A 25,277-nucleotide genomic window follows, 5' to 3' on the forward strand; every position below is an offset into this window, starting at 1 on the left:
TTTGGGTTCCTTTCCGGTCTTTCCACCGCTACTCGATCAGCTGATTGTTGTTTTCGTTCTCTAAATTATTTGAAGAATCATGTACTTAAATTTCATTCGGCGTATTATAACTTTATTTTAGGTTTTTTTTACAAGTTCATGCGGGCAGCTGATGCATAATCCCCCCTTTACGATGCAGCTGACGATTTTTTTTTTGCTCAGTATAATGTCAACTATTTATGGAAAAAGTTCCAGCCAGCGTACTATTACTTAATTATTTTTTTTTACCACTTCCGCAGCCTCTCACACCCGCACCCACCACTACTTGAGCAGCTGACGGTCGGTTTACTTATTAGTCATATAAGATCAACTATCGATGTCAATATCAGCCGGCTTACTATGACTTTTTCATTTGCAACGCTACCTTCCGGACTAATAGAAATCTGTAGACGACGTAGGACGACCGTAGGACCCTAGCGAAACATTTCTACACAAAGTAACACTCACACGGTCCGTAAATGCAGATGTGGCCGAGAAGGTCGAACAAGCTCTGTCGGTCGGCGACGCCGATGAACTTGCACACGCCGACGCACAGACTTTGGCTCACGTCTTCCGTTTCGCAGCCCGCAAATATCTTAATGAACAGCCTGAAAAAAATGCATCGCTCGCTATTTTAAGAAACTGTTGTATGTTTGTTTAATGTAGATAGTGATCTGCTTAAATGAACATGACAATCGACGTTGGCCCTCACGTGAAAAGGAATGATGTGTTTCTCTTCAAGAGAAAAGTTTTAAAATCATGTTAAGATATGAGATATCAACAAGATATGGGAAAGCAAGATATTCCCAAAATTTAACCCTTAAGATATTCGCAATACTTCTAGAAAAGAGAATAGCTATATTTATAGAAAAGCACCAACATATACAGCTGGATTTCGGGCGGGATATTCGACGACTAACCGATCACATACACACGGTAGATTAGATAGCAGAAAAGCATCAGAGTTAACCAGTATCTAGCATTCATTGAATATTCTAAAGCAGTTGACTGCATCGCACATAAAGTATTTGGCAGGCGCTTTCATATCGAGGCATAACAGCCATATTAGTATATCGACATTTTGTATTAGGAGAGGAGTAAGTAAAACAAGAAGACGAGGGATCACCCAAAAAGTATTTACAGCCGTCCTTCAAAATATTGTGAAAGAATTACAATAGGTAAAGAAAAGGAAAACAAATAGACTTGAGATATTTGATCAACCAACATTTTGCAGACGACATAGTATTATTTTCAGGAACGCCAAATCATAGACGGCCTAAATACTGCCTGGAATAAATATTGCAGTTGTAAAGAAATATTTAAAAGTGATATGCCTATAATGCTTAAGAAGAGAGTTATGGACTCACGCCTTATTCCATGTCTGACATATGCATGTCAAACATGGAAATTTACAAATAAAACAAAATGGAAAGGAGCATGCTTAAACATTTAACAGGTACAGGTTAAACATTAAAAAGGTACACAAGATCAGACACAAAAATAAGATCAGGGACCAAAGCAATTGATGCTGAGCCACGCCAAAAAACTGAAGTGGAAGTGGGCGGGTCATGTAGCACGCCTTAGAGAACCATACTAACTGTTACAAATATTTACTAACACATAGCATAACCAGATGCTAGTGGATCGGGAAATAATTTAAGGCTTAAGATAAATAAAAATATAAATAAATAAATATTGAACTAAAAAATTAAAATTACATTCGTCTCATTATCTTGAAAACAAAATTTTTGAAGTTTCCCTTTTTTCAGGTGAATAAAGGCTTATTATTATTATTTAGTGTCTCTAACTCCCAAATCCCTCAACTCATCGAAACGGAGCACTCCGTTTATTGTATATTTAGAGGGGACTGGTGGTTTCCTTTCGGTAAAAGTAATTTAAAACCATTTTGTTACGATCGCACCACCTCTGTACACCCACAACCCACAACATCGCTTTGCAATAACTACATATCTCGAGCGCTATTAATTACTTTCATAATTCTCATATCATCCGCAAAGTTTGTCAAACGAACCCATATAAATAGGTTCCTCTATAAATAGGACAAACGTCCAAAATTAAACAGGTGGCAATTGGAGAGAGAAGTTTATGTTTTTTTAAATTAAATGGACGTAATAATGAGGTATTCTCACTTGACGACGCGATCGGTGAAAGGATTGCTGGTGTTGGGCGCCGACAGAAGGATTCTCCCGAGCACGAACTCGCCGTCCCCTTCGACGAAGACCGCCTCGTAGGCGGCGCGACCGGCCTGACGATCCAGTATCTTCTCCCAATACTTCACGATGTGCACGAGCATCCCCTCCGCGGAGGCGTCGTAGTCGCACAGCGCCGGGTACGTGGTCCGCAGGATGTGCTCGTGTATGATCTCCTCCGCCTTCACGGCCTGCGGCACGATCGAGTTCAGAGTGGCCGTCAACGGCTCCGCCAGGAACTCGAGGCGTCCGTCGGTCTGCGGAAATGAAGACGGTCACGGAAGCTCGAACCTCTCGCGAAAAGCGCCGCTCGCTTCGGACGCTCACCAGAGCGGGGACAATGAGCGCCAGCGTCCTCCTCGTCAGCTCGAGGCTATCGGCGATCTCGGCCGCGCCGACCTCCAGGAGTTTGGCGGCCGAGCGAGCCAGCATCGTCAGAGAGGGCCCGACGCCGTACGCGGGCCTGTCGCTCATCAGCTCGCAGTGCGCGGACACCAGCTCGAGCACGGCGCCCTCGGACGGCGCGACCGACGAAGCCTGCGAAACGACGGCGGTCGTAAAGCGCGTGCGAGGCGCCACCCGGAGGAGGCGTTCGGATCGCGAGTAGAAGAGCGCCAGGCTCACCGGATCCGCCGAGCGGGAGTCGAGCAGCGCAGCCACGTCGCTCGGCAGCAGCGCCTTCAGCGCCGGCCCCAGTCGGGGCGGGGAGGCGGCGCCCGCGCTCGGTCCGCCGCCGCACACGCTCAGCAACACCTCCGTCGCCGCCCCCGCGGACCCGCCCGCCTCCAGGCTCGCGCTCGACCTGAAAAGAGCACGAATAGAGACCGGTCGCCGGGGCGCCAGGCCCAGCGTGGACGGGAAGCGGAGAGCGCGCGAGTCACCTGCAACACGCCAGGACGGTCTCCAGCAGTCTCAGCAGATGCGGCACGAAGGGGTGGGCCTCGGCCGCGGAGGAAGTTTCCGCCAGGCACACGTTGAGGCGCATCAACGCCGCGTCGCAAGATATCACGTCGAGGAGAGCCGGGAGTCCGTCTGCCGTCGCGGATTAAGTTATTTATTTAGAATGGGAACGTGCATGTTATGATAATAAAAGTAGAAAAGGGATCAATCACCTCGGAGGTTCTCTTTCAGGTGCTTAATGGTCTCCGAGGCCAGCCAGGCCGAGTATTTGATGTTATCGCAGGACGAGCTTACTCCGGCCAGAAGGTTTTCGGCGTACTGAAACGGGAACGTCGTTAAAAGATTCGGCCTCGCGCCCGAGGGCCGAAAGGTCTCGCGCGAGTCCTCACCTGCGTGTACATGCCCTGTTTGACGAGCGCATCCTTGAGCCAGGGGTTGAACGCCTTCTTGGCGTCGGCGCGGGGAGCCCACACCAGGGCGTACAGCGGCAGAGGCGAAGGCAGGTCGGCCGCCGTCCCGGCCTGCAGTTTGTCCACGTGCGGAGTGGCCGGGGGCATGCTCGTCACGAGCCTGAAAAGTACGCTCGTTGAGATCGGGAACCGCCGACGGGAATTGGGAGAACGGAGAAGGATCTCCCACCTCCAAGCGGTCTGGAAGCAGTAGTGCGCCGCGGCGCGAGCGGCCACTGCGGTGCGATCGCCCCGACCGTCGCAGACGCAGGCGCAGTTGAGCAGGGCCAGGAGGGCGTCCACCAGCACCGGATACTTTAACTTGTGCGGAGTGCCGAGCACGAAGTTGCAGGCCAGGCCGTCGAACTTGGGATTCTCCTACGAAACACGCGATATCGTCACTTTTCCTCCTCCGCCGAAGCGCGAGCGACGGGCGAGGAGCGTGGCGTCACCTGGTTGTTGACTTTGGTGTCGGTCAGCGCGTAGAACTTGGGTCTCATCGAGGTCTCGTCCTGGGACAGCCTCCGGTAGGTCTGCTCGACGAAGGGCACTTCGCAGTAAATCCGCGTCTTCGGCGGGCCGGCGTCGGAGCCGGTTCCGACTTCGCCAAGAGTGGTCTCCGCCGACGGCCGGGCCAGGCCCGTGGCCACTACGAGGTTCCACTCGATCTGAAAAAGTTTTCTTTTTAGAAACGACACTCGCCTTCCTTTCCGAGACGAAAACGAGTCGTTGAAACGACCTGCTGCAGCAGCGTCTGTGGGGCGTCGTATAAATGTTTCATGAGGTACTCCAGAAGCAGCATCAGTCTGGTCGAGAGTGTAAGCCGATGCGGAGCCAGGTTCGTCGCGCGCTGTCTTTCGTTTATGCCCAGCGTTTCCACCACCTGCGACGAAACAGATTTGAGCGACGCGTGATACGGCCGGGCCTCGTCTCGATCCGATATTTGCGCCGTGATACCTTAATGATGGCGTTGGCGGTGGAGAGCAGAACGGACTTCTTCTGCATCAGCGTCAACGAGTGAAACAAGTACACCATAAGCTGAGCGTGTTCGACGTTGAGATCTGTTGAAGGGAAAAAGATAACCTGTCACGTCACGTCACGTCTACGACAGAAGCATCGGCCGCGCGATGCCGAACGGAGACAGACCTTCGTAGTCGTGGTCCTGCGAGGGCAGCGGCTGCAAGGCGTACTCTTGCAGGGTATTGATGAGGTTGTGCCACATCACCAGGATACTGTTCTCTCTCTCCGAAGCCGGCTTGCTCAGCACCATGCCGCCGAGCAGCTTCACCACGCGCGGCCCGACCTTCGAGAGACACGCTCTATTAGTGCGACGCTCGCGGTCTCGCGAGAAGTAGCGAGATAGCAAAACGCACGTACCTGTAAAGGAACGGTGTTGGGTCGCTCCGCGGACGCGAGTTGCTGCTGCAGCGAAGGCCTCAAAGCGGCGAAGGCCGGGGAGCCGCTCAGCGTGTGGAGATATCGCACCAGCGCCGAACTGAACGACGAGTAGAGAGCGCCCAGACGGGCGCCGAAACACGGCGAAATCGTTCCTAGAGAAAATTCACTTTTAGCGCTCCCGGCGATCGAAGGGTGCGGAGATCGCTGACGTGCCGCAGAATAATTACCCGTGTCGGTCCTGGCGCTCTCCCTGTCCAGGTCTCGAGCCAGCGCTGCCAACAGGGCGTGGTGGGCCTCGTGCAGCTGGAGAGCGTAGCGACCGAGGCGCTCGAAGCCGCCGCCGATCATCTCGTCGGTCAGGAGGGTGAACACATCGGTCGCGAGCGATATGTACTGCAAGAGGACGACGGTCAGACGGTCGGGGACTCGTCGTCTCGGTCTCGGAGGCGAGGCGGGAGAGGGAGGCACGTACCGAGTAAGGTTCGGCCTTGTCGGGCACGATTCCCCGCTCGGTCGAGTCGGGCGCCGCGTCAGTGACTTCGGCGGCGCCGAGGCGGGTCAGCCCGTCGTCGTCGGCGTCGGGCGCCACCAGCGTCGACTCGAACCAGAGGCCGAACAGAGGTTCGCTGTCATCTGAAACGCGACACTCGTCGGACGAATTCGATTTCATAGGAGTGAATAATAAACGTTCCGATCCACCGCCTTACGCACCGTCGTCGGTCTCGGAGTCCTCCGAGCACAGGCGCATGTCCCGGAAGAAGGCGGCGCCCTCGGAGCGGTCGGCTTCGGCGTCCTGGTCCTTCGGCACCACGGCGCGCTTGAGGTTCGTCGCCTTGCGGTAGCACACTACGCCGAGGGTCACCAACAACTGAATCAAGCCGTTCCCGCGTTACGCTATAGTATTGGTAGAGTCGAAGCCGTGTAAAACGACGCACTCAACGGTCGGCAACAGTGTTCTCGAGGAAACGCAGGGCGCGGGTTCGAACCGATACGGCGCGGTCACCGACCGAACATCCGGCGAGGCACGACGACACGCGACGAGGGCCACGGGAATCCAACGGTGAGAATGCGCGACGTCGAGCTTGCCAGGATTCCATGTGAGAGTTATTGCAATCAAACGTGGAATCCTGGCGGGCCCGAGCGTCGCACTAGGCTCTGAAACGCGCGACGGGTTCGCCGGGGCGGAGCTCACCTGGTGCAGAGGAGCGGCGAGGGCCAGCCTCAGCTCCCTCTGGTGCGCCGAGTGAAGAGTCGAGATGTGAAGCGAGGCCGGGCCGCTCGCGGAGTCCGAGCCCGAGCTGAGCGCCTCGAGGCGAGCGTCGGCCAGCAGGGCGCTGAGCCACGACAGGCAGCGTCCGCCCAGCGCCACCCACACCACGCCCAGGCTCTGCTGCCTGCGGAAACGCGTCGTCAGTGCGGAGAATCACTCGAAGGACACGACAGCGACGTAAAGAACGACGGACGACGTACATTTTGGTCAAATTGTAGGGTCTGAGGGGCGTTTTGGCGGGACTCTTGCCCGGCGGGGTGGGTCCCGGCGCGCCTCCTAGCGCGTGATGCAGACCGCAGACGAGCACCCACGCCCCGATCATCAAGTGGTTTTGGTACACCTGCAAGTCGTGCCGTGTGATACTGAGCCGAAACGAGATGAACCTCGAAGAGCCAGTGAGAAACCAGAGTTATCCTTACGTATCCTCCGGCGCGCGTGGACTGCTTGAAGATGTCTCCCACGGTGCTGTAGAGGTTGAGCGCGGTCTCCACGATCGTCGCCGTCTGCGCTTCACTCTCTTCGTCCTTTTGGTGGAGGGTGGCCTGCGAATTAATGGGAAATCTCCGTACATATTTATCTCCACATTTTAAGAGCGAAGTCAGCCCAATCAGCCGATGCGGTCCACTCGTAGTTATTAATAACTCAAAAGGGACTTCCATCACATCCCGTCCCTTATCTACACACAATTTAAAATTTACCTGTGCGGTAGCGCAGAGGAGCCAAGAGGCGCTGACGTCACTGAGAGTGACGATTCGCTCCGGGCTGAAGGGCTCCAGGCAAGGCAGGGACAGCGCTAGGCGACACACCTCCACCTCGTTCACCAGGAAGTACAGCAGTGCGGCATCCGAATGAAATGTCGGGGCCGAATCGGATTCCTTGGCAGTTTGCCAGCGGTTCAAGTATCGCTGGAGGCAAGGCAGGGATGAACAGATAGCCAATATTGTGGAGCCCGCTCGCAGCTCCATCAGAAGCGACGCGCACGTGGATGCCACCCACTTCTGTCACGAAACAAAAATATAAAGCTAGTGTGCCACCACCACTACTGTCAGTCAACTTCAAGTAAAGCGGTAACATCTTATTATAACTTACTTTTATATCAATGGAAGACAGTTGAGCATTTCCTTCCTTAGCACTCTCGATACTGTCTTTGCTTGCCGGTGACATGACTCCAATGGCAGATGGAACCGAAGGCATTACATTTGATACTTGACTGCGAAGTGGCATGGTCAGCCGTTCTAGCAGTGCATCAGATCGTCTTTGAGCATTTGTTGGCGGTTGCTTCTCTGATGTAGACGTGTTTGATGCGAGAGATGTTATGGGGCTTGATATTGAAGACTTTGTTGTTTGATTTTCTGTTTAAAGTAATAACATTTAAATATCGCCTTTAATACACACTCATTTGATAAAGGAATAAAGATAAAGTACCTTTTATAAAAGACAATTATTAATTATATAGTAATGCTAATAAAAATAGTTACAATGTTATTAAAAAAGAATACCATTTGTGTTTCCATGAGGTGGTAGCTTAGCAGTCTTTAGAAGTGCAAGCAAAATAACAAGATCCGAAGGGGGATAACCATTGCTGTCAATACCACACAAGGCCACAATTGGCAATAGCAGCTGAAAAAGCCAACGTAATATACAAAATGACAGTTTGTATTATGAGCCCCATGCAATATGACACTGCAATGGAACTTCCAATTGGAAAATATACTGAAACCTCACTATATATCACATTTTGAGCTCAATAATCTTAAAGAGAAATCTAAAGAATTACACATTGATACATAACATGATATGGTAATTGTTTACATTAACAGGGTGAATTTAATTTCTAAGAAAACTAAACAAAAATATTTCTACACACAGGCATATTTCAATAATCTAATAATAACATAATAAATACCTGCTTGACAGACACATTGGGGCTCAGGGTATTAGAAGTATCTTCCTGGCTCTGCCCAGCTTCAGACAATTTCTTGAGTATTTGTTGAAGGATAATGCGAAAAGCATCTTGAGCTGTGCTTAACTGATCTGGAGGTACTGTATTCAGATGATTGCAATTTAATATTATATATATTTTAATTATATATATATATATCTATATACATATAATATTATATATATAATTATTTATTTATTATAAATTTTATACATGCACTGTTAGAAAAATCTAGAAAACGAATTCTTCCTTCGGCGCATTGAAATAAAATAAGAACATACATAATATATACTTACTGTTATTAGCATTAATGCTGATAAAATGAGCTGAGAGGCAAGCAAAACATGTGTAAAACAAGTCGTATGCTTCTTCATGCTTCTGAAATTCATTTTCACTGCAAAGAGTAACAATATTTAAAGGATTTCTGTCGGACGGTAGAATTAAGAGAAACAAAAGAGAAATTTAAAAACGTAATACTATCAAAATTTAATACTCGGCAAGGATAATTTAAAATGTTAATATTACGTACATATGTCAATAAAATTAAAAAACAACCGAGGTACAAGTAAAATATAGATTTTTTGTAACTCTGAGAAACATCGGCATTAACATTCTACATAATAAATAAAAAAGTATACCTTTTTATAATAGCTTGTATTATTTCTACTGCATCGTTTTTATCGAAAAAGGGTCCATAAAGTGCTGTTAAAATTGGTTTCACATTGGTAGACCATTCTATTGATCCACCAGCGGCGGCCATTTTCGAGAATACTGTGAGAAACTGAGTAATCATTGGCTTTGACTTGTTCGATTTTGAAAATAGAGCACAGAATATTAGAAGGTAATAACAATTACCAGATAATAATCCACAGTTAAAGTTTGATAGAGTATATACAACCCTGATCATTGATACAGATCACAATATCATTTAAATTTAAATATTAATAACATTTTATTTTAATCGGATATAGTTGAATACAAATTGCAAATATACCGTAATATCTATAAATGTCAAATTTTATATTTGTTTCATTTTTCTTTGATAACTCTCTATGTGTACGATGCTTTTAATCTCTATGAAAAGCATATTGATTTTATGTCATATTTGGAGGTCTTGTGACGGCGCAACATTTAAACTTCAAAATTGTGATAAAATTTACGGAGTATAGTGAAAAGATAAAAATGTTTATAAAAGATTTTATATAATTTTTATTTACAAATAAATAGTATTTAGTAAAATCTAAATCCTAAGTATTTAATAATATAAAAAGTAAGTATTTTTATTATATATTAGTTTACGGTATTTATTTAAAAAAATATTTTCAAGCAAAAGAACCAACTTTTTTTTTTATTAGAAGATGTAAAATCAATTATTTATTAATGTTCGTTAGATTCATTATTGAAGTATATATAAAATTTTAGTGTTGTAATTTTTATTGATTAAATTGATGAATGAAAAAATCTAGTTTATAATACTTGAGCCGTCTTGATAAGAGGGCACGCCAGGTCACACCTAATTTGATAACAGCCATAGATGTTGCGATTGTAGGATATGATATATTATTAACTATTACAATATAGCTTTTTGGCCACTTTGCTAATATTTGTTCGTTTGTACAAAACATTTTATAAAAGGCTAATATTTATGTAGAAAATTATTAAAAGTTAGAAGTTTCTCTATTGATAGTTTTGAGACAGAAAAATAATTAATCGTAATCGTTTCTAAGCAAGGCCAGTTAAAAATAAATATTGATTCTTTATTAAGTCAACAATCCCCGATATTTTCGTTACTCTCATGAATCATGATACATCACACATATAATATTTGTCTTCTTATATTATGTATTACTACTGGTTGTAGATTTTCAATCTTGTAAATCTTTTATACCTTTAGCAGCAGATAGAGCTTTATCTTAAGCTACTGTCTGTCTCGGTTCCGCTAGAACATTCTTTTTTTTGCTTTGTTAGGCATTATAATGCTTTCGTTGTAATTAATAAGTAATGAGAAAAAAAGTATTATTAATACTGTACATACTAATAATGTGTACTGTGTCCAAGTTAAATAATAAATGCCGATATGAATGATATAAGGGTGAAAGCTTATGGCGCTAAAAGGTTGTGGGAAGTGTCGCAAGGACACGACATGATCAACTATATTTTGTTAATGTTGAAAATTCCACTCGTATTCGAAAAAACAAGAGCATTGATCGATTTCGTTAATTTATTCATAAATAACAATGACTTACGCAAAATAATTAGCAAATTGATTAGGTAGGTAGGTAATTATTCTCTACATACGTATGAAACTTGTGAAAACTTGAAAGGAAATTTTATTTTGACACCAACCAGTTTTAAATATGTCGTAGATGACTAAATTCGATGTGTGTAAAGAAAATAATATTATTAAGCGAAGTGTGAACTTTTTAAAACCTTGAAGCCATTACATAATGTTACTATTATTATTTAAACTAGCATTCTGATAAGACGTCAGAAGTTACCCACTATCATTGAGAATTGTCTATAGACATTCATGGGTCCGTATGTCTACTAATAATAATAAAATTATTAAAATAAAGAAAATTTAAGCAGAAGATTTGCAATTCGCAGCAATCTTTAAATATCTGTTTATTGATTACTTAAACAGCTAGAGTGTTATTTACGGGTCTTAACAAACGTGATGTTCATATTTCATAGTTCACATAGAGCATGGTTCATCCCGGCGGAAGCGTTAAGGTTTTAATTGACGTATTTTGTCATAAATTATCTTCTAGATTACTGATTCTTGGTTCAATGAGAAAGTCGGCCTTGACCTCGGTCTTACCTTGGAAAGTTTGAGTTTTAAGTTAATATTCTATCAATAATAATTCCTAGTAGTGAAGACTACACCCAAAAAGTGTTAAGGAAAGGAAATGCCCGATTAGAACTGGTGAAATCATCAATTGCTGATTAGAATCGTCAATATCAATTAATTATATTATCTCTCGTAATATTATTGGTTTTTTTAGGTTATTATAATATTAATATTTCTATAATAACAATGATGAAATGTAGTCAAAAATCTACGTATAGAGTTGCATCAAATACATATTATAAATACGAGATCCCGACATCGGCCACGGGGCTTCCGAGCCGCCCCTTCAGAGGTCAACCGGCCGAGGTTGCTCCAGGTTCGAGGAACATTACACTCTTCCATGCTTCACGTATCGTGTATTGGTGGAAATATATTTAAAAACTAAATTGACAAAATTGTTAACTTGAAATATTGTGTATAGAAATGAGCATCGACTTAAGCCAGCCCCGCTACGACCAAAGCTCGTACGCGGGACGAGCCAAACACTTCCTGCTTCTCACCAACCCCCTGAACGCTTTCGCCTCCACGGAGCAGCTCGATGAGGCGAAAAAAGTTGTTACAGAATTTAAGTGAGTATATTGTTCTGCCCCTCTCATATTTTAATGCGGCACAAAATAAAAAGTTTTAAACGAGTGACTTGTATTCTATTTCAAATATAGATGTTGTATCATTGCTCACCTTCCTCGTCCTCCGATCGCTATTTCCAGCTAGATGGATAGCGTCAGAAACCTTTGTACCTAGGATTTGTGATACCAAGTCGCTCCATCGTGGTGGACTGCATCAATATTAATCTTCCATTGTACATTTTTATTAGGCGAAGTCGACGAATGCCAGCCGGTTATGATTTGGACAAATTGTGGGCGGCCAAGTACTTGTACGACAGTGCCTATCACCCGGACACCGGCGAGAAAATGTTCGTCCTCGGCAGAATGGCTGCGCAGGCGCCGATGAACACTATCATCACCGGGTGTACGTATAATGATCCCATCGTAGAAGGATAGCCGATGATAAATAACGAGATATTATTGTTGCAGGTATGATTACGTTTTATAAGACGACTGCGGCGATCGTGTTCTGGCAATGGGTAAACCAAACCTTTAATGCGCTCGTCAATTACACGAACCGTGGAGGAGATGCGCCCATGAGCATGACGTGAGTCTCTTTTTATACTTGTTAACGTTCACCCTTTGAACGTGTAACGTAATGTTATCGGAGTTGACATTGCAGACACCTGCTAGGCTCTTACTGCGCAGCGTGCGGGGGAGCCCTCGGCACAGCTCTCTACCTCAACAGCAAAGTTAAGGTACGGTACGGTTATGAAAGACTATTAATATGGTGATCGTTGAGTATGGTAATACCTTAAAATAACAATAAATACAAAGAACATGTTATCTTATCACACGATATATCGTGACGTCACGAGAGGTATGTCAGTAAACAAAATAATGAAACTCAGACTTCAGAATAATAAGCGGGGCCGCGCCGACCCCTGGCGGCGCCTGTGTGCGAAACAGATGAAGCGAATTCCTATTTTACGAATCTTCAAGTTTCCTTGTATTTGTTTATTTTGACCGAAAGAAAAATGTTCTTTAGTTTAATACAATTACGTTAATAATATGTTCTAAAATAGGTAAAACGTCCGCTTGCCAACTGCTGCGAAAAATAAAACGCGAATTTGAATTATTAGGTTACTTACTTTATTAATGATGTTTTTAAGATCAGATTTATGACAATTTTAATAAATACAAATATTTTTATAATTCTTGCACAATATTAAAAAACCCAGTCGTGTGATTATTGTTGTTGACAGCGTCGTTTACTATTATATTTAATCTATGACTAGCGCATGGTATATAAAAAGCGCGGGGTTTTAGATCCAGCAATCTTTTTAGAAGACAATTATTCTTACCGCGCATATTTGATCCCTTATCATAAACCTTATCCCCTTAAGTTGTTTATGTCTAAATTAATTTCGTTTAGTTTTATTAGACGTTAATCCAGCGCCACTTGCAAACGGGTATAATTAGACAGAAAGCTAGGAAATACTCTCATATTTCCAACTTTCCAGTTTTTTATTATCACACTAATTTGCTGTGAAACGCCAGGAGTACAATCCAGTATTATTGAAAAACACTTATTAATTCGACATAAATTTAAAATATGTTGAATTTCATTACCGACTATGAAAATTAATTAAATTTGGTATTTATCCAGGTATATTATTGAAATGATAAGACAAAGTATAAACACACTCAAAAAACCTCACGGCCCAGCGCGGCGGCCGTTCTTTTGATTGAAACTTTAAACGTACATATTAGTCTTAGCATTATATATTTTGTTGTTTACAAGGTATATGTGGCGTGGGGGGAAAATGGGCAGGAGGCTCATCTGATGTTCAGTGATACCGCCGCCCATGGACACTCTCAATGCTCTGGTATTGAGAGTGTCCATGGAGCCCTCTGGGGCTCACGTGTGCGATGTCGGTCTTTTAACTCTTCAACAAAGAATACTATGTTGTTTTGCAAGTGTAACATAAGTAATTTCGGTGGCGACGCCCTCATTGTCTTAGCGCCTGTGGTCACCGCACGCTTCGCACACATGGCCGGCGCGGCCCTAATAATAAGTTGAACTAAAATTATAAGAATTGATAAGTAAATTTCCTTTCTTTTGTATTTTAAATACTTGCTTAGTTTATTTAATATAGGGACAATAATTAATCAGACCTTTTTGACATATCATGGTTAGTATCAATGTAGGTAAGTGTTGTCAACGAACAAGATAATGAAGAATAACGTGATAACAGCATTAGAGGTGTATTGTCGTTTGCGAATGCACACTTTGCGTTACTAATGAAGTTAATAAATAGTAAAGTACACTGTTGTGTACTAGCTTTACATAATATATTGGTAAAGACAAATTAAAAACAACTTCTGTCATGTAATCCCCTTTCTTTCTGCACATACTGCTTTCCTCCCTTTTTCATTTTGAACTTGAAATATTAAATTCTAGCAGCAATCTATAGTACGTAGAAAGAATTCATAACCATCGACTGAACGCTATTCGGTTCAGCCGTAACAAAGTAGTAACAGAATAATATCGATAACCCTAGAACATGAGCCCGATCTACTCTCGCCTCGTGCCGTTCGCTGCCGTTTGCGGCGCCAACTTTATCAACATTCCTATGATGAGGAGCGGGTAAGCAATTCAAATATTTACAATTTATCAATTTAATAAATATTATTTTCCTTTGCCTTTCGGATGCCATTATCTCTCGAGGCAGACGCTCTACTAATATTAACTATTAAGATGTGTTTGTGGTGTATTTGTGTTTATGCCATTAGGGAGTTAATGAACGGCACCCCGGTGTTCACGCCGGACGGTAAGAGAGTCGGGGAGTCGAAGGCCGCGGCGCGGTACGGAATAAGCCTGGTCATCGTTTCCAGGATCTTCATGGCACTGCCCGGAATGAGTAAGTGTTGGTTTCCTCTGCCGAAAGAATCGGGTCCGATGAAGGCGGTGGTGTAATTCGGAAATCCTTCTTCTAGCGGTGACCCCTATCATAACAAACATAGCGACGCAGAGGGGTCTCTTTTGCCATTACCCCAAGGGGGTGATTCCGTTCCAGCTGTTCCTGGTAGGTTTGTGCGTGACCTTCGCGACTCCGCTGTGCTGTGCGATCTTTGACCAACGCGCTTCCCTCGCCGTCGACAGCCTCGATACAGAGCTGAAGGTGAGACTCAACGATAGATAAATGACAATATATAGATACAGAATTTACAGTTTAAAAGTGAAAGTACAACTTTAGGCACGAGCATTTTATTTGTAAAACCGCTATTCCTCGTCAGGTCTTTGCATCTTTTTATCATGCCACTGATGAATGTTTATTTTCAGGATGCCGTAAAAAAGAATCACCCCTACATAACCCACGTCGTCTTCAATAAGGGTCTGTAAACTCCACTCGCCGGGGCCCATCGGTCCATCCGAGAGAAGCCGTTTAATAGTTAGGCATAAATGTTTTCGCGATTGTAAACTTCAAAGACGCCATTCCAATTAATTTAATTTTAATATTTTTTAATTTAATTTTTACTTTCTACACAATGTTTTAGAGATTTTTAAATATTTTGCGTTATATTACTTTTAGCTCGACGTGTTAGGTTGTGATAAATTTTGTTGATGTGATCTGATAGTGGTAGGATTCCGTGAAATTGTTAGATTGATTCATTAAATCTTCCCCGACCGGTTCAGACATCAGCCAGAAGTCTTCCCAGATTGCTTTTGAACGGAAGGGCTCACTATAAACTACCACAATGGCACCTTTCTCATGTTCTTTGTCTAACAATTGTAATAAGGAATGACGCTGTACTTAGTTTTATTTATTAGTTTTGACAGTTTGTTGACTTTGCTATAAGAGTATGTGAATATGTGAACGGGGAGAAATTCCAACGACAATAATTATAAATTAAAAGTAGAATAACTGTAATGTGAACAATTAAATTTTTTTGAAACAGAGTTTAGTTTCTTTACATAGAATTGTGACAGGAGGGGAAATTAAACTTAAACAATAAAACACTCGTCACACTCTCCGCCACAATTTTCACGTCTGTTATAATTACGCAATATTAGGTGTAAAGCCTCTGCTGCTTGAACAATCATGTTAAATTTAGTTGTGGAGAAAAGTAAATGCAGTTAAAGAAATGTTACTAATATAGCCTGTAGCTATATTGTAACATGTGATATTATTAAGAAAATAATAGTAGAGTAACTGTCGATAGATTTCGATGCTACTGCTGGTCGTGGTAATTAGACTAGTGCGGGGTCAATTCTCACTGCCGCTCAACTAAGAAAGTAGCTTTTCAACTGAAGAACAAAATATTTATTAACCACTGATACTGTTCGCGCTACATCGGTGTCAATCAAAGAAGGATGACAATTGTCGATTTGACTTTGACACTCGAACCGGAGATGGTAGGTGGTGTCCTGGCGTAATGGCGCAAGGGAGTTAAATTTTAACTGCTGTCGCGTGCGCAATAAATATATACCACATACCTTATAGCATTTATTTTTTTTTTGATTCATCATTGAAGGATCCAGTGTTTAAGTGAGATACGCCACCGTTGATGGTAAATGCTAGTTTTAGTCTTATCGATTAATGGATTCCTTTGGATTATACTGACACGCGGCAGCCGAACCAGCGCATATTATATCACCGAGGGAAGGGAGCATCCTGGATATAGCTTCCGGATTCCGAGGCCCACACAGCTTTTTTGGTCTTTCTCGAGCCGTATATGTATTGCCTCTTCGTTAGGCATATTTATTTTTCGTATCTTTTTTAACGTATTTTAGGTTCGTTAAGTTAAATTGCCGGTGGATATTTTCTTACCTGTATAACGACAAATTATAATTATAATATGTATATAGATTTTTAAATATTATATGTATTTATAAATCTATTATCCGTATTTCGTATTTACGTATTTAATAATAGATAGTGCCTGATTTGGTGAGAATGATCATGCGTAATTAATATCTACCTACATCACTTTTTTCTAAAAATTGTTTCACAGTTAACGTTAGTAATAAATCTGTTTATGCTTGAATTTAATCGTATTGTTATTATTTCACTTTATTTTAATATTTGCATAAAGTTAATTTTGGAATAATTAAAAATTATTTGTAGATAACATGGATAAAAGAACAAGAACAAAGGCCGGTGAATGTTTACCAGACAAGTTGAAACATGTTCCAAGTTCCATAATATTATTGCAAACACGACAGAATTCGTATTTTTCTAAGGTTCAATCATTATAAATTCCCGCCACTCTGAAGTTAGTCGTAGAATGCGGTGTGGTATGGAAAGAAAGACTGTCAACGTTGATAATTGACAATGCCTATTCTGTGTGATCTACAATCTAAATGTCAGTGGCGTGACTGTTTCGTGGCAGTAAGTGAATTCTTTAGTCACTTCAGTTTCGAACGTCGCCTGCGCCGTACCTGCGCAATGACTGTTCAAATATTAAGTTATAATGTCGGACGACGGTAGTAACATTAATTTTGCATATATTAATCGCGTTGAATCTGCGACATCAGACGTGGGATCGATACAACAATCATCCTGCGTGCCTACCGCAATGCCTGCTACTGGAAATAATATATCCTGTTTATGAAAGAAATAGAGCGGCGGGCCCATCGACGACGGACCCAACACGTTTACGCCTGAATTATGGACAAAATTTATTTAAAATATGATGGAGGGCTTCTTAAATACCAAAGAGAAGCATTCGAGTGTGGGTGATAAAAGATCGCTAAAATCAAGTGACATTTATCTACCCTCGTTTGATCCAGACTATTGTCAATTCGCGGCAACTCGGTGGTGTGAAGAAATTGAATACCATATGAAGAACAATTCGTGGTCGGATTACGAAGCTAGGAATGCTGCCTTGATTCACTTGCGCTTGCGAAAATGGCGCTGATTGACTGGTTGGGGTGAGTCCAATAAAATTGAGGTCGTGATTGCTGGAATCACGGATGTTCAGGTACGCACAGATTTACTTAAAAATACTCCGACAAGTTTTGTGTCACTTGATAGGCATTTAAATACGTACCCTAACATTAAAATCCTTAAGCGATATTCAGACGAGACTCTTGACGAATATGCTTCTAAGCGCCTTAAAATTAGCGAGTTAACTACAGGTCGTCGTTGCCATTTTTTGTAATAAGGTAGGACATTTAAAACGACACTGTTTATTGTTACGTAATAAAAATAATAATGGGGGTACCCACCCTCGCATGTCTGTTGATAAATGTAATGAACAGCCAATAGTTGCGCGATGTTCTTATTGCAACAAACTTGGACATTCTGAATCTACGTGTGTCAAAAAGCAGCGAGAGGAGAATTTTAACGTGTCTGTAAACGATTCGGCAAAAACGAGATCTGTTAACGTTTACTCTACCTCCCGTGACACTTTGATTGTAGTATGTGTAGGCGGTTATAAATTACAAGCGCTGATTGACAGTGGTTCAGAATGTTCTATAATGAAAAGGGAGATTGCTAATTGTTTATCTGATAAAAAAGAAATCTCGTTCATCCGCCTCACCGGAATTGGTTCTGCTCCATGTTTCTCTTATTAAAACATAACGACTTATGCCGAGTTTGATGAATTTCACACCGAAGATTTGATTCCATATGATATTATTTTAGGTAGAGAAATATTTAAGACTCCAGGTTTGATTTTTACTCTTAGTAGTCAAGGTGCTAGAATTACTCGCGATGTTAACGTTTGCCTGACTATAAACACAAACTCAGTACTAGACCAAATTAATACCGATTTAACTAACGAAGAAGATATTGATAGGTTGAAATTAATACTAGAAAAATATAAAACTAATTTTGCTAGTGGCAATTCTAACACTACTGTTAAAACTTGTAAAATGCAAATAAAATTAAAGAACCCCGATAAAATTGTGCAGCTTTTTTTTTATTGAGAATGGAATCTCGCTAAAAAACTTTACAGCTCAGCTCGGGCTGTTTTGGCGAGCGTAGCTCGGCCATAATGGCGTTTTATCCCGCGGCTAGCGCAAGGGCGTCTCCTGTGAGACTCGAACCTCGGCTTGGGCCGTCTCGGGGTGGTCAATCGCCTGAAGGGCAGGACGGAAGCTCACTGGAGTGAGCGAAGTGCGAAGTAATGGTCCTCGCCTTCCCCGGTGAAGGCGGTTTTTTACCTTAATCTGTGAATTTCTATTTTTATTATTGGCCGCGCGGGCGGCATTTAATTTATTGTTTGCTACAGTAATTGGATCGTGGGGATCGCACAAGAAGTCGTGTACGATACGCACGAGTCTTAGTGGCACATTAAGGTGGTAGAGCTTGTAAACCAAGCCGTTGTGCCAGACCTTGTCGAAAGTTTTCGCTATGTCGAAGAAGAGCGCACCCGTGGCTCTCGGTTTTAGGGAGCTATTCATCCCGGAGAGGATGTGCTCCGTGATTCGATGGACTTGATGAACGCACGAGTGGGCCGGCCTGAAGCCAAACTGCTCATCGGGAATGAGCCCCTTATCTAGGGCAAAGTCTAGGAGGTGCTTTTTAAGTACCTTCTCATAAAGCTTGCTAAGGGTATTGAGAAGGCTGATAGGACTGTGGTGGGATTGTTACGGGGCTTGCCTGGTTTGCGAATACCAATGACAATGGCCTCTTTCCACTGCGCCGGGAAGGTGCAGTTTTCAAGGAGGCAATTGAATATGGCCACTAGTAGGCATATCTGATGGGGCGGTAGGCACCGGAGGACCTTGTTCGAGATGGCGAGACGAGATCTGGTGATTTACGAGGCAGTGAACTCTTTATTAGAGTTTTGACCTCGGCGATCGACGTAGGAGGGAGCGAACGCTTTTTCTTCCGGCCGACGGTTTGAAAGCCGTCGCTTTCGGAAGATGAGATTAATGCGGCTTCGTCGGCCGTTACCGCCGGAGCGGATTGGGTCGACATGACCGATGACGGGCGTGAATTTAAACTCGTCTCCTCATCGTTAGCGCTTCCCACTTCAGGGAGTGGTGAGCGCGAGCGAGGGCGGGTAACGAGTCGCGATGCCTTCGCGGAGGCATTTTTCTTCGATAAACGCGGCGACGGCGATGGGGAACGCGGTGAATCCGCGGTTTCGGACTCTTGGAAAGCCCGTAGAGCGTCTGGATAACGCTGTTGAAAAAAGAGCAGCATTTTGCTCATGTCAGGGGGTGGATCCCCGGACGCCATTCTGATGGCGGGAAGCCAACAGTTTGACGGCGGGTGTGTACCTAGTTGCCTAAGTGTGGTGAGTACCTAAGCTAATGGTTTGCCCTACTATGTGGTGTCTCCGCTGGTGATAGCGGAGGTGAGGTTTGTCACCGACCTAACCAGCCCGTAGGAGATTGGGTATAAGAGCCTCTACGGGTGTGACAAGACCCGTCCAACAGTGGACCTGTGTTTAGCCGGTTGCTAGAAAGTAGTTGGAGTACCTACCCCCCAATACGTGCCTACTAGGAGGCCCGGCCGTGCACAGGACTTGGAGGAAGCGGAGGGGCTGTTACGCGCCTTGATAAAGGCACGGTGTATGTACCCCGACAAAAACACTCCCGCACAAGGCGTTAACCGACAGATAACCGTTTGGCACCGTTAGGTGGCTATCTGAGGACCGCAGGTAAACCCGCGTTCATAAAATGCAGCCTTCAACCCGATGTCCAAACACCGAAGACGCGAAGCGACCAATAAGAGGGCGGCAGGCAGCAAGGCAGCGGTCGGACAGCGCGTGCGCACTGTACAGCGGCAAGCGGAGATGACTCACACGCGAGCGAGCGAGAGAGTACTAGAGCACTGATGACTCACACGGAGAGAGCACTGGAGCAGACGTCCGCACGGGTCGGCGGTCGGAAGCGAAGTGACGCAAACAACACTGCGTACGTGCCTCACGTACAACGTTCACTGTTCGAATGAATTGTGCAGCGACAGCCGTATAGGCTAGCCCCTTCTGAACGCGCCATGATGTGTGAAATAAAAGCTGATTTAGAACATAACGGTATAATTCGTGAGAGTTCCTCACCTTTTTCTAGTCCGGCTTTGCTTATCAAGAAGAAAGATGGGACTGACCGTCTTTGCGTGGACTTTAGGGAACTCAATACTAACACGATAGTGCGCGATAGTTACCCCTTTACCACTAATATCCGAACAGATAGACACCCAGGGCCAATCTTCTTACTTCTCCAGCTTAGAAATGGCTTCTTGGTTCCATCAAAAATCGATGGCATCCCAGAGCGACATCGAGAAAATCGCTTTTATTATTCCAGATGGTATCTGGGAATATCTTAAAATGCCATTTGGGCTTTGTAACGCACCTTCTGTGTACCAAAGGGCTATTAATACGGCGCTTAAGGGTTTAAAGGGTAAAAATGCGCTCGTTTACGTGGACGACGTCCTTGTATTTTCAAAAACCAAAAATGATGCATTTTGAGCTAGCGACCAAGTCTTATCTGCCCTGTCAGAGGCTGGTTTCGCCTTCAACTGGAAAAAATGTAATTTCCTGAAGACTTTTGTTGAATACCTAGGATATGCCTAGATTAAAGGCCTAGCAGGCCTACCTACGTCTGTGAAAGAGCTCCTTCAGTTTAACGGTCTCGCTGGTTACTTTCGTAAATTTGCTCCATACATATACCAAAGCTCTTTCTACTGTAATAGGTTACCTCACTTCTGCACCTTTTTTTTTCGTCAGGAAATGCTTTTACGCATATCCCTACGGTATTTTACACAGGCAAGGCAGACGTGCGAAAACACGGCGTCGCTGCCCCGGTCGTCGTTTCCTTACTGGCGGAGCATCTGAATCATTTTCACGCTGACGCTCCGCATTCTCTTTCTGACTCATGACGGCCTCACAAAAAGCCTGGAAGGCATTCCAAGGACCATCATTGTCAGCTTCCACCATTCTTTGAATAATTAGTGGAAGCGACAGATTGCCATCAATGCTATCAGCAAGCACCGAGCGAAAGTAGTCCCAAGCCGGACATTCCTCCACTGTATGCCTCACCGTATCATATGCGACAAGCGGGTGTCGCCTCTCTTCCAACGATTCGATGCAGATAACTTCCGAAGCATCCATGGCCAAAGAGAACCTGCACGAGCCAATAGGAAAGCGATCCCCACCGTCGGTCCACCCAGTGTTTCAAAAAGGGACGAATAAGATCAATAGTATGTAAACCAAACCGACATTCACTTAACTCTTCCCTCCATTCTTGCAAAATTAAGCGGCGATACTCCTCCTTCCACACCTTGACTACCTCCAGAGGTGGGTCAAAACCACCACTCCTGGCTTCAGCTCTTCTCCAAAAAATGTCTCCCAAAGCCAGAGCTTCCAAGTGCCAAGGTGGAGTGGCGGCTATGACACATGCTGCATCACAGGATACTGTACGGTATGCCCTCGCAATTCTAATGGCAACTTTACGGTGTGACCGCCTCAGTATACCTTATACCAGTACGGGGCGTACGCAGTCTTGGCTTTTTAACTGGTGCCTGAAAACCTGTTACTATTGGTTGAGCTAACACAGCACCCGACCTTTCCCTTTTCTTCTTTTTTCTTTTCTTTCCTTTCCCAACAATCAACCAATGCTCTTTAGAAAGGTTGGAAGCCAATTGCAGAGGCGAGGGCTGATAGCAGATACCTTTTCAATGGCCATTGTTTCATCTCCTGCAATTCTTTTATTTTTCTTCTTTTTTGAAATAGAGGATGGTACTTGGGGCAAATCAGTAGATGCTGCTTGCACCAAGCCTCTGCTATTCACCTGCCTATTATTCTGGGATTGATCTGGCTCAAATCTAGGCGGCCTAACGATCTTGCATCGGTCCGCAGCTAGAGAAGGCCTTAATACAGGTGCAGGATTAAGCCTAGGCTCAAGACTCTCAATCCGCGCATTTAATCTATCCCCAATACGGCGCATCAGATTCGCCTCAAATTCCTCGAGGAGAGAAGGAGTAAGCAATGGCTCCTTTGAATTAACTCCAATATGTTTCCGAAGATCCGTCATATCCTGCTGGAGTATCTCAATTTGCTTTTTAAGGCGCTCGTTGTCTTCACGCAGAGATCGAGTTTCCTCAGAAACTGAACGTTGAGCAAGTACCCCAATATCCTTCCGCATGTCCGCAATGGCATTTTTTGCCATATGGACCCATTGTCCTTTGATATTGGACGATTTTGTGGCAACCTTTTCAACAACTCCCAGGCTAGCCTCAATCCTCTTTAGTAAATCCAATGACATATCCTCGCCCTGTTCCGACACCAAGACAGAAGATAAAGTGCATCGTGTTTCTCGAGCTTGAATTTCCAATGCTAAAAGCTCTTCTTCCTCTCGAGCCTTTTTCTCAGCTCTTGATTCTTTTAACTTGGCAGACTTATTAGTAGCAACCGAATCCACATTCTCGCCCTTAGTGGATGGCCGACCTCTGCCTTTACGCCGCGTTATCTTTGAAGACGCCTCTCTTGCGATATCTGAATCGGTGTCAACGACTTCTCTGAAACGCTTCCGGGGGCTCCAAAACCGCGATGAACCTGTCAAAGACTCCCTTGCTACAACACCTGAGTATGTGGAAGAATCCGACATCTCAGGGCACTCCACTCATAATATCACCGGGGGGCGCTGGCAAAACAAAATGATCGCCCGCCATTGCCACTCCAGCTTCCTGCTCAGCCGCATCACACGGCATCTCCACACTAACATCTTCTCTTGATTTGTTTTTTTTTGTTTTTTAGATTATTTCTTGTTGTCATTTCATAAATTATTTTTCCATAGGGGAAAAACATAGTCCACCCAGGTGGTGCCCCCTGTACCTAGGTAACCCTTATACCACTCGGAGGACGGGAGGTATCCGAGGGATGGCCGCTAGCGACTGACTTTACTCACCAGCCACCTGTAAACACAGGTAACCGACACCGCACAAAACCTACAAGGCGCCCCAATGTCGGGAATTTAAGGGTTTTTTTTATTGAGATTTTCCTTTCTCTCAAGGCCGGCCAATTAAGGCAAGCCCCCCTGACCACAAGCATGCCGCTAGACATGACAACGACACACGCAGGAGGTAACAGGTTGCCCGACGGAGAGTCGAAACCCACCCGGAAACTGCTTATCGCAGCCACCAGATCCGTTGCGCCATAGACCTAGAAGGTCATCCACCATATGCAGAGCATTAGCAGAGCAAATGTATAATGTATAATAATAATAAAAATACACTCAACACCGGTCGTAACCGATTCAAAAATTGAACCGGGGGCACGCCCTGAGCCCACCAGTTTTGGTCCACGCCAGTTGGATGTCGGAAGTCCAACCGGTATCCCCGCGGGCGAGTGCGAGGACCCCTATTCGCCACCTGGGGTCGTGATCTATGGAAGTCTGGCAACTCCACAAGTTTAAAAAAAAAAACAATATGCCAAGAGCAATGCTCTTGATATTCACTAATACGAGTTAAACTACAAAGTTCAGTCCATACATTTCCCCAAGGTGCTGGCTTACACCTCAGATATAATGTAAAACCAAATGAAGCGCAGAAACGCTGGCCGGCCATCCCAACGTGCGAAAATAGATGACGCACACCCTCCCCTTACGACCTCTACTTCTACTGTTGTTCATCAAGTTTCTTCTATTTAAAGAAGCCTACTGAGAACTGTACCATCGGTCCAATCGGCTTCCCTAAGTGCTGGCTTGCACTCCAAGTACTAGAGCCCCCCGCCACGTCAAGGCTTGGACCTTGGGGGGGACACTTCTGCACCTGTTTTAACCATATTTGATCCCAGTAAACCAATTGAATTGCACACGGATGCAAGTTCAATCGGATATGGTGCAATTTTGTTTCAAAAATTTGATAATCAGCTAAAGGTTATTGGATACTTTAGTCGAAGAACATATCAAGACATACGGTGTCTTGGCTTTTATTATTTGGATAATATTTTTAATTTTAAAACATTAACAACGTCTTCTACAGACGGTTTAAATAGTTTTCTTGATTATTGTGTTAAATCAACTGCTTTTGAAAAACTAGAAATACCTAATAAATTGGATTTTATTTCAATTGAGAATTCCTTTAGAAAAAAAAAATACCCTGTTATACGCAATTAACCCCATTTAACCCCAAGAAGACACCAGTCGGCGCGTTTTCCGCTAAAAAAACTCCTTTTGTCGCTACTCCCCTCTTTGAAGGCACTCTCCTTAAAGCCTCAGCTAACATCAGAATATTGGGCATTGACATATCGAATGACGTTCAGTTTCGGATTTGGAAGGGAAGGCTAAATTAGCCTCCAAAAAGCTTGGTGTGCTCAGCAAGGCGAGACGGTACTTCACTCTGGGTCACCGGACGTTATTCGATATGTCAACGCCCAATATTCCGATGTTAGCTGAGGCTTTAAGGAGAGTGCCTTCAAAGAGGGGAGTAGCGACAAAGGGGCGCATACTTGTGTCTTCTTGGGGTTAAATTGGACTAGATTTAGTCTACCCCAGTCCGAGACTCCACGTAAAAGAGTTTCGACTTCAGACACAAGTTTGTTCCGGCACTCATCAACAACAGCCCGAGAAATACCTGCCCGGCCCGTGTAAATAGTAACCCCAGTGCTGTCGTCCGCATAGCAATGAAGGTTGCTAAGTTGCAACATATCATTAATATGCAGAATAAACAGGGTCGGGGATAGGACACAGCCTTGTGGGACACCAGCATTGACGGGTTTAAGGTCGGAGCATGCTC

At 44.2% G+C, this 25,277-nt stretch overlaps 2 protein-coding genes across 3 annotated transcripts in view; one reads left to right on the forward strand and one right to left on the reverse strand.

The window, feature by feature from the left end:
• The window catches only part of LOC123712244 (E3 ubiquitin-protein ligase UBR4), a 34,772-nt gene extending 25,805 nt beyond the window's left edge, over window positions 1–8,967 (reverse strand). Inside the window, exons 1-24 of the mRNA XM_045665289.1 lie at window positions 8,826–8,967; window positions 8,484–8,581; window positions 8,152–8,288; window positions 7,745–7,865; window positions 7,335–7,597; window positions 6,944–7,243; window positions 6,665–6,787; window positions 6,446–6,585; window positions 6,168–6,369; window positions 5,687–5,843; window positions 5,448–5,608; window positions 5,203–5,368; window positions 4,955–5,127; window positions 4,724–4,880; window positions 4,535–4,638; window positions 4,317–4,460; window positions 4,030–4,245; window positions 3,768–3,955; window positions 3,518–3,698; window positions 3,341–3,446; window positions 3,110–3,260; window positions 2,556–3,030; window positions 2,169–2,485; window positions 487–626 (exon numbers count right to left, since the gene is read on the reverse strand). Coding sequence (XP_045521245.1) covers window positions 487–626; window positions 2,169–2,485; window positions 2,556–3,030; window positions 3,110–3,260; window positions 3,341–3,446; window positions 3,518–3,698; window positions 3,768–3,955; window positions 4,030–4,245; window positions 4,317–4,460; window positions 4,535–4,638; window positions 4,724–4,880; window positions 4,955–5,127; window positions 5,203–5,368; window positions 5,448–5,608; window positions 5,687–5,843; window positions 6,168–6,369; window positions 6,446–6,585; window positions 6,665–6,787; window positions 6,944–7,243; window positions 7,335–7,597; window positions 7,745–7,865; window positions 8,152–8,288; window positions 8,484–8,581; window positions 8,826–8,947 — 4,342 coding nt within the window. The 5' untranslated portion in view covers window positions 8,948–8,967. The remainder of the gene's footprint in view (window positions 1–486; window positions 627–2,168; window positions 2,486–2,555; window positions 3,031–3,109; window positions 3,261–3,340; window positions 3,447–3,517; window positions 3,699–3,767; window positions 3,956–4,029; window positions 4,246–4,316; window positions 4,461–4,534; window positions 4,639–4,723; window positions 4,881–4,954; window positions 5,128–5,202; window positions 5,369–5,447; window positions 5,609–5,686; window positions 5,844–6,167; window positions 6,370–6,445; window positions 6,586–6,664; window positions 6,788–6,943; window positions 7,244–7,334; window positions 7,598–7,744; window positions 7,866–8,151; window positions 8,289–8,483; window positions 8,582–8,825) is intronic.
• Window positions 8,968–9,291: 324 nt separating this feature from the next.
• On the forward strand, window positions 9,292–15,547 carry LOC123713102 (sideroflexin-1-3). Of its 2 annotated transcripts, none has more exons than XM_045666615.1 (9): window positions 9,292–9,457; window positions 11,460–11,607; window positions 11,853–12,007; window positions 12,073–12,190; window positions 12,266–12,341; window positions 14,148–14,233; window positions 14,380–14,507; window positions 14,584–14,768; window positions 14,930–15,547. In XM_045666615.1, exons 2-9 carry the CDS (start codon window positions 11,462–11,464, stop codon window positions 14,987–14,989), a joined length of 954 nt encoding a protein of 317 aa, XP_045522571.1. In that variant the 5' UTR covers window positions 9,292–9,457; window positions 11,460–11,461; the 3' UTR covers window positions 14,990–15,547. The 2 variants fall into 2 exon arrangements, with proteins under 2 accessions (XP_045522571.1, XP_045522562.1); XM_045666606.1 differs by lacking the exon at window positions 9,292–9,457 and adding an exon at window positions 11,210–11,354.
• Window positions 15,548–25,277: the final 9,730 nt, after the last annotated feature.

This window comes from Pieris brassicae, chromosome 1 (genome assembly GCF_905147105.1).
Source record: "Pieris brassicae chromosome 1, ilPieBrab1.1, whole genome shotgun sequence".
NCBI lineage: Eukaryota > Metazoa > Arthropoda > Insecta > Lepidoptera > Pieridae > Pieris > Pieris brassicae.

Bases quoted from the DNA above. Each gene is read 5' to 3' on its own strand.
- LOC123713102 (XM_045666606.1), top strand. From the start codon at position 11,225: ATGATGAAATGTAGTCAAAAATCTACGTATAGAGTTGCATCAAATACA. The intron at 11,355-11,459 runs GTTCGAGGAACA...TATTGTGTATAG, and splicing joins ACCGGCCGAGGTTGCTCCAG to AAATGAGCATCGACTTAAGC. The intron at 11,608-11,852 runs GTGAGTATATTG...CATTTTTATTAG, and splicing joins AAAGTTGTTACAGAATTTAA to GCGAAGTCGACGAATGCCAG.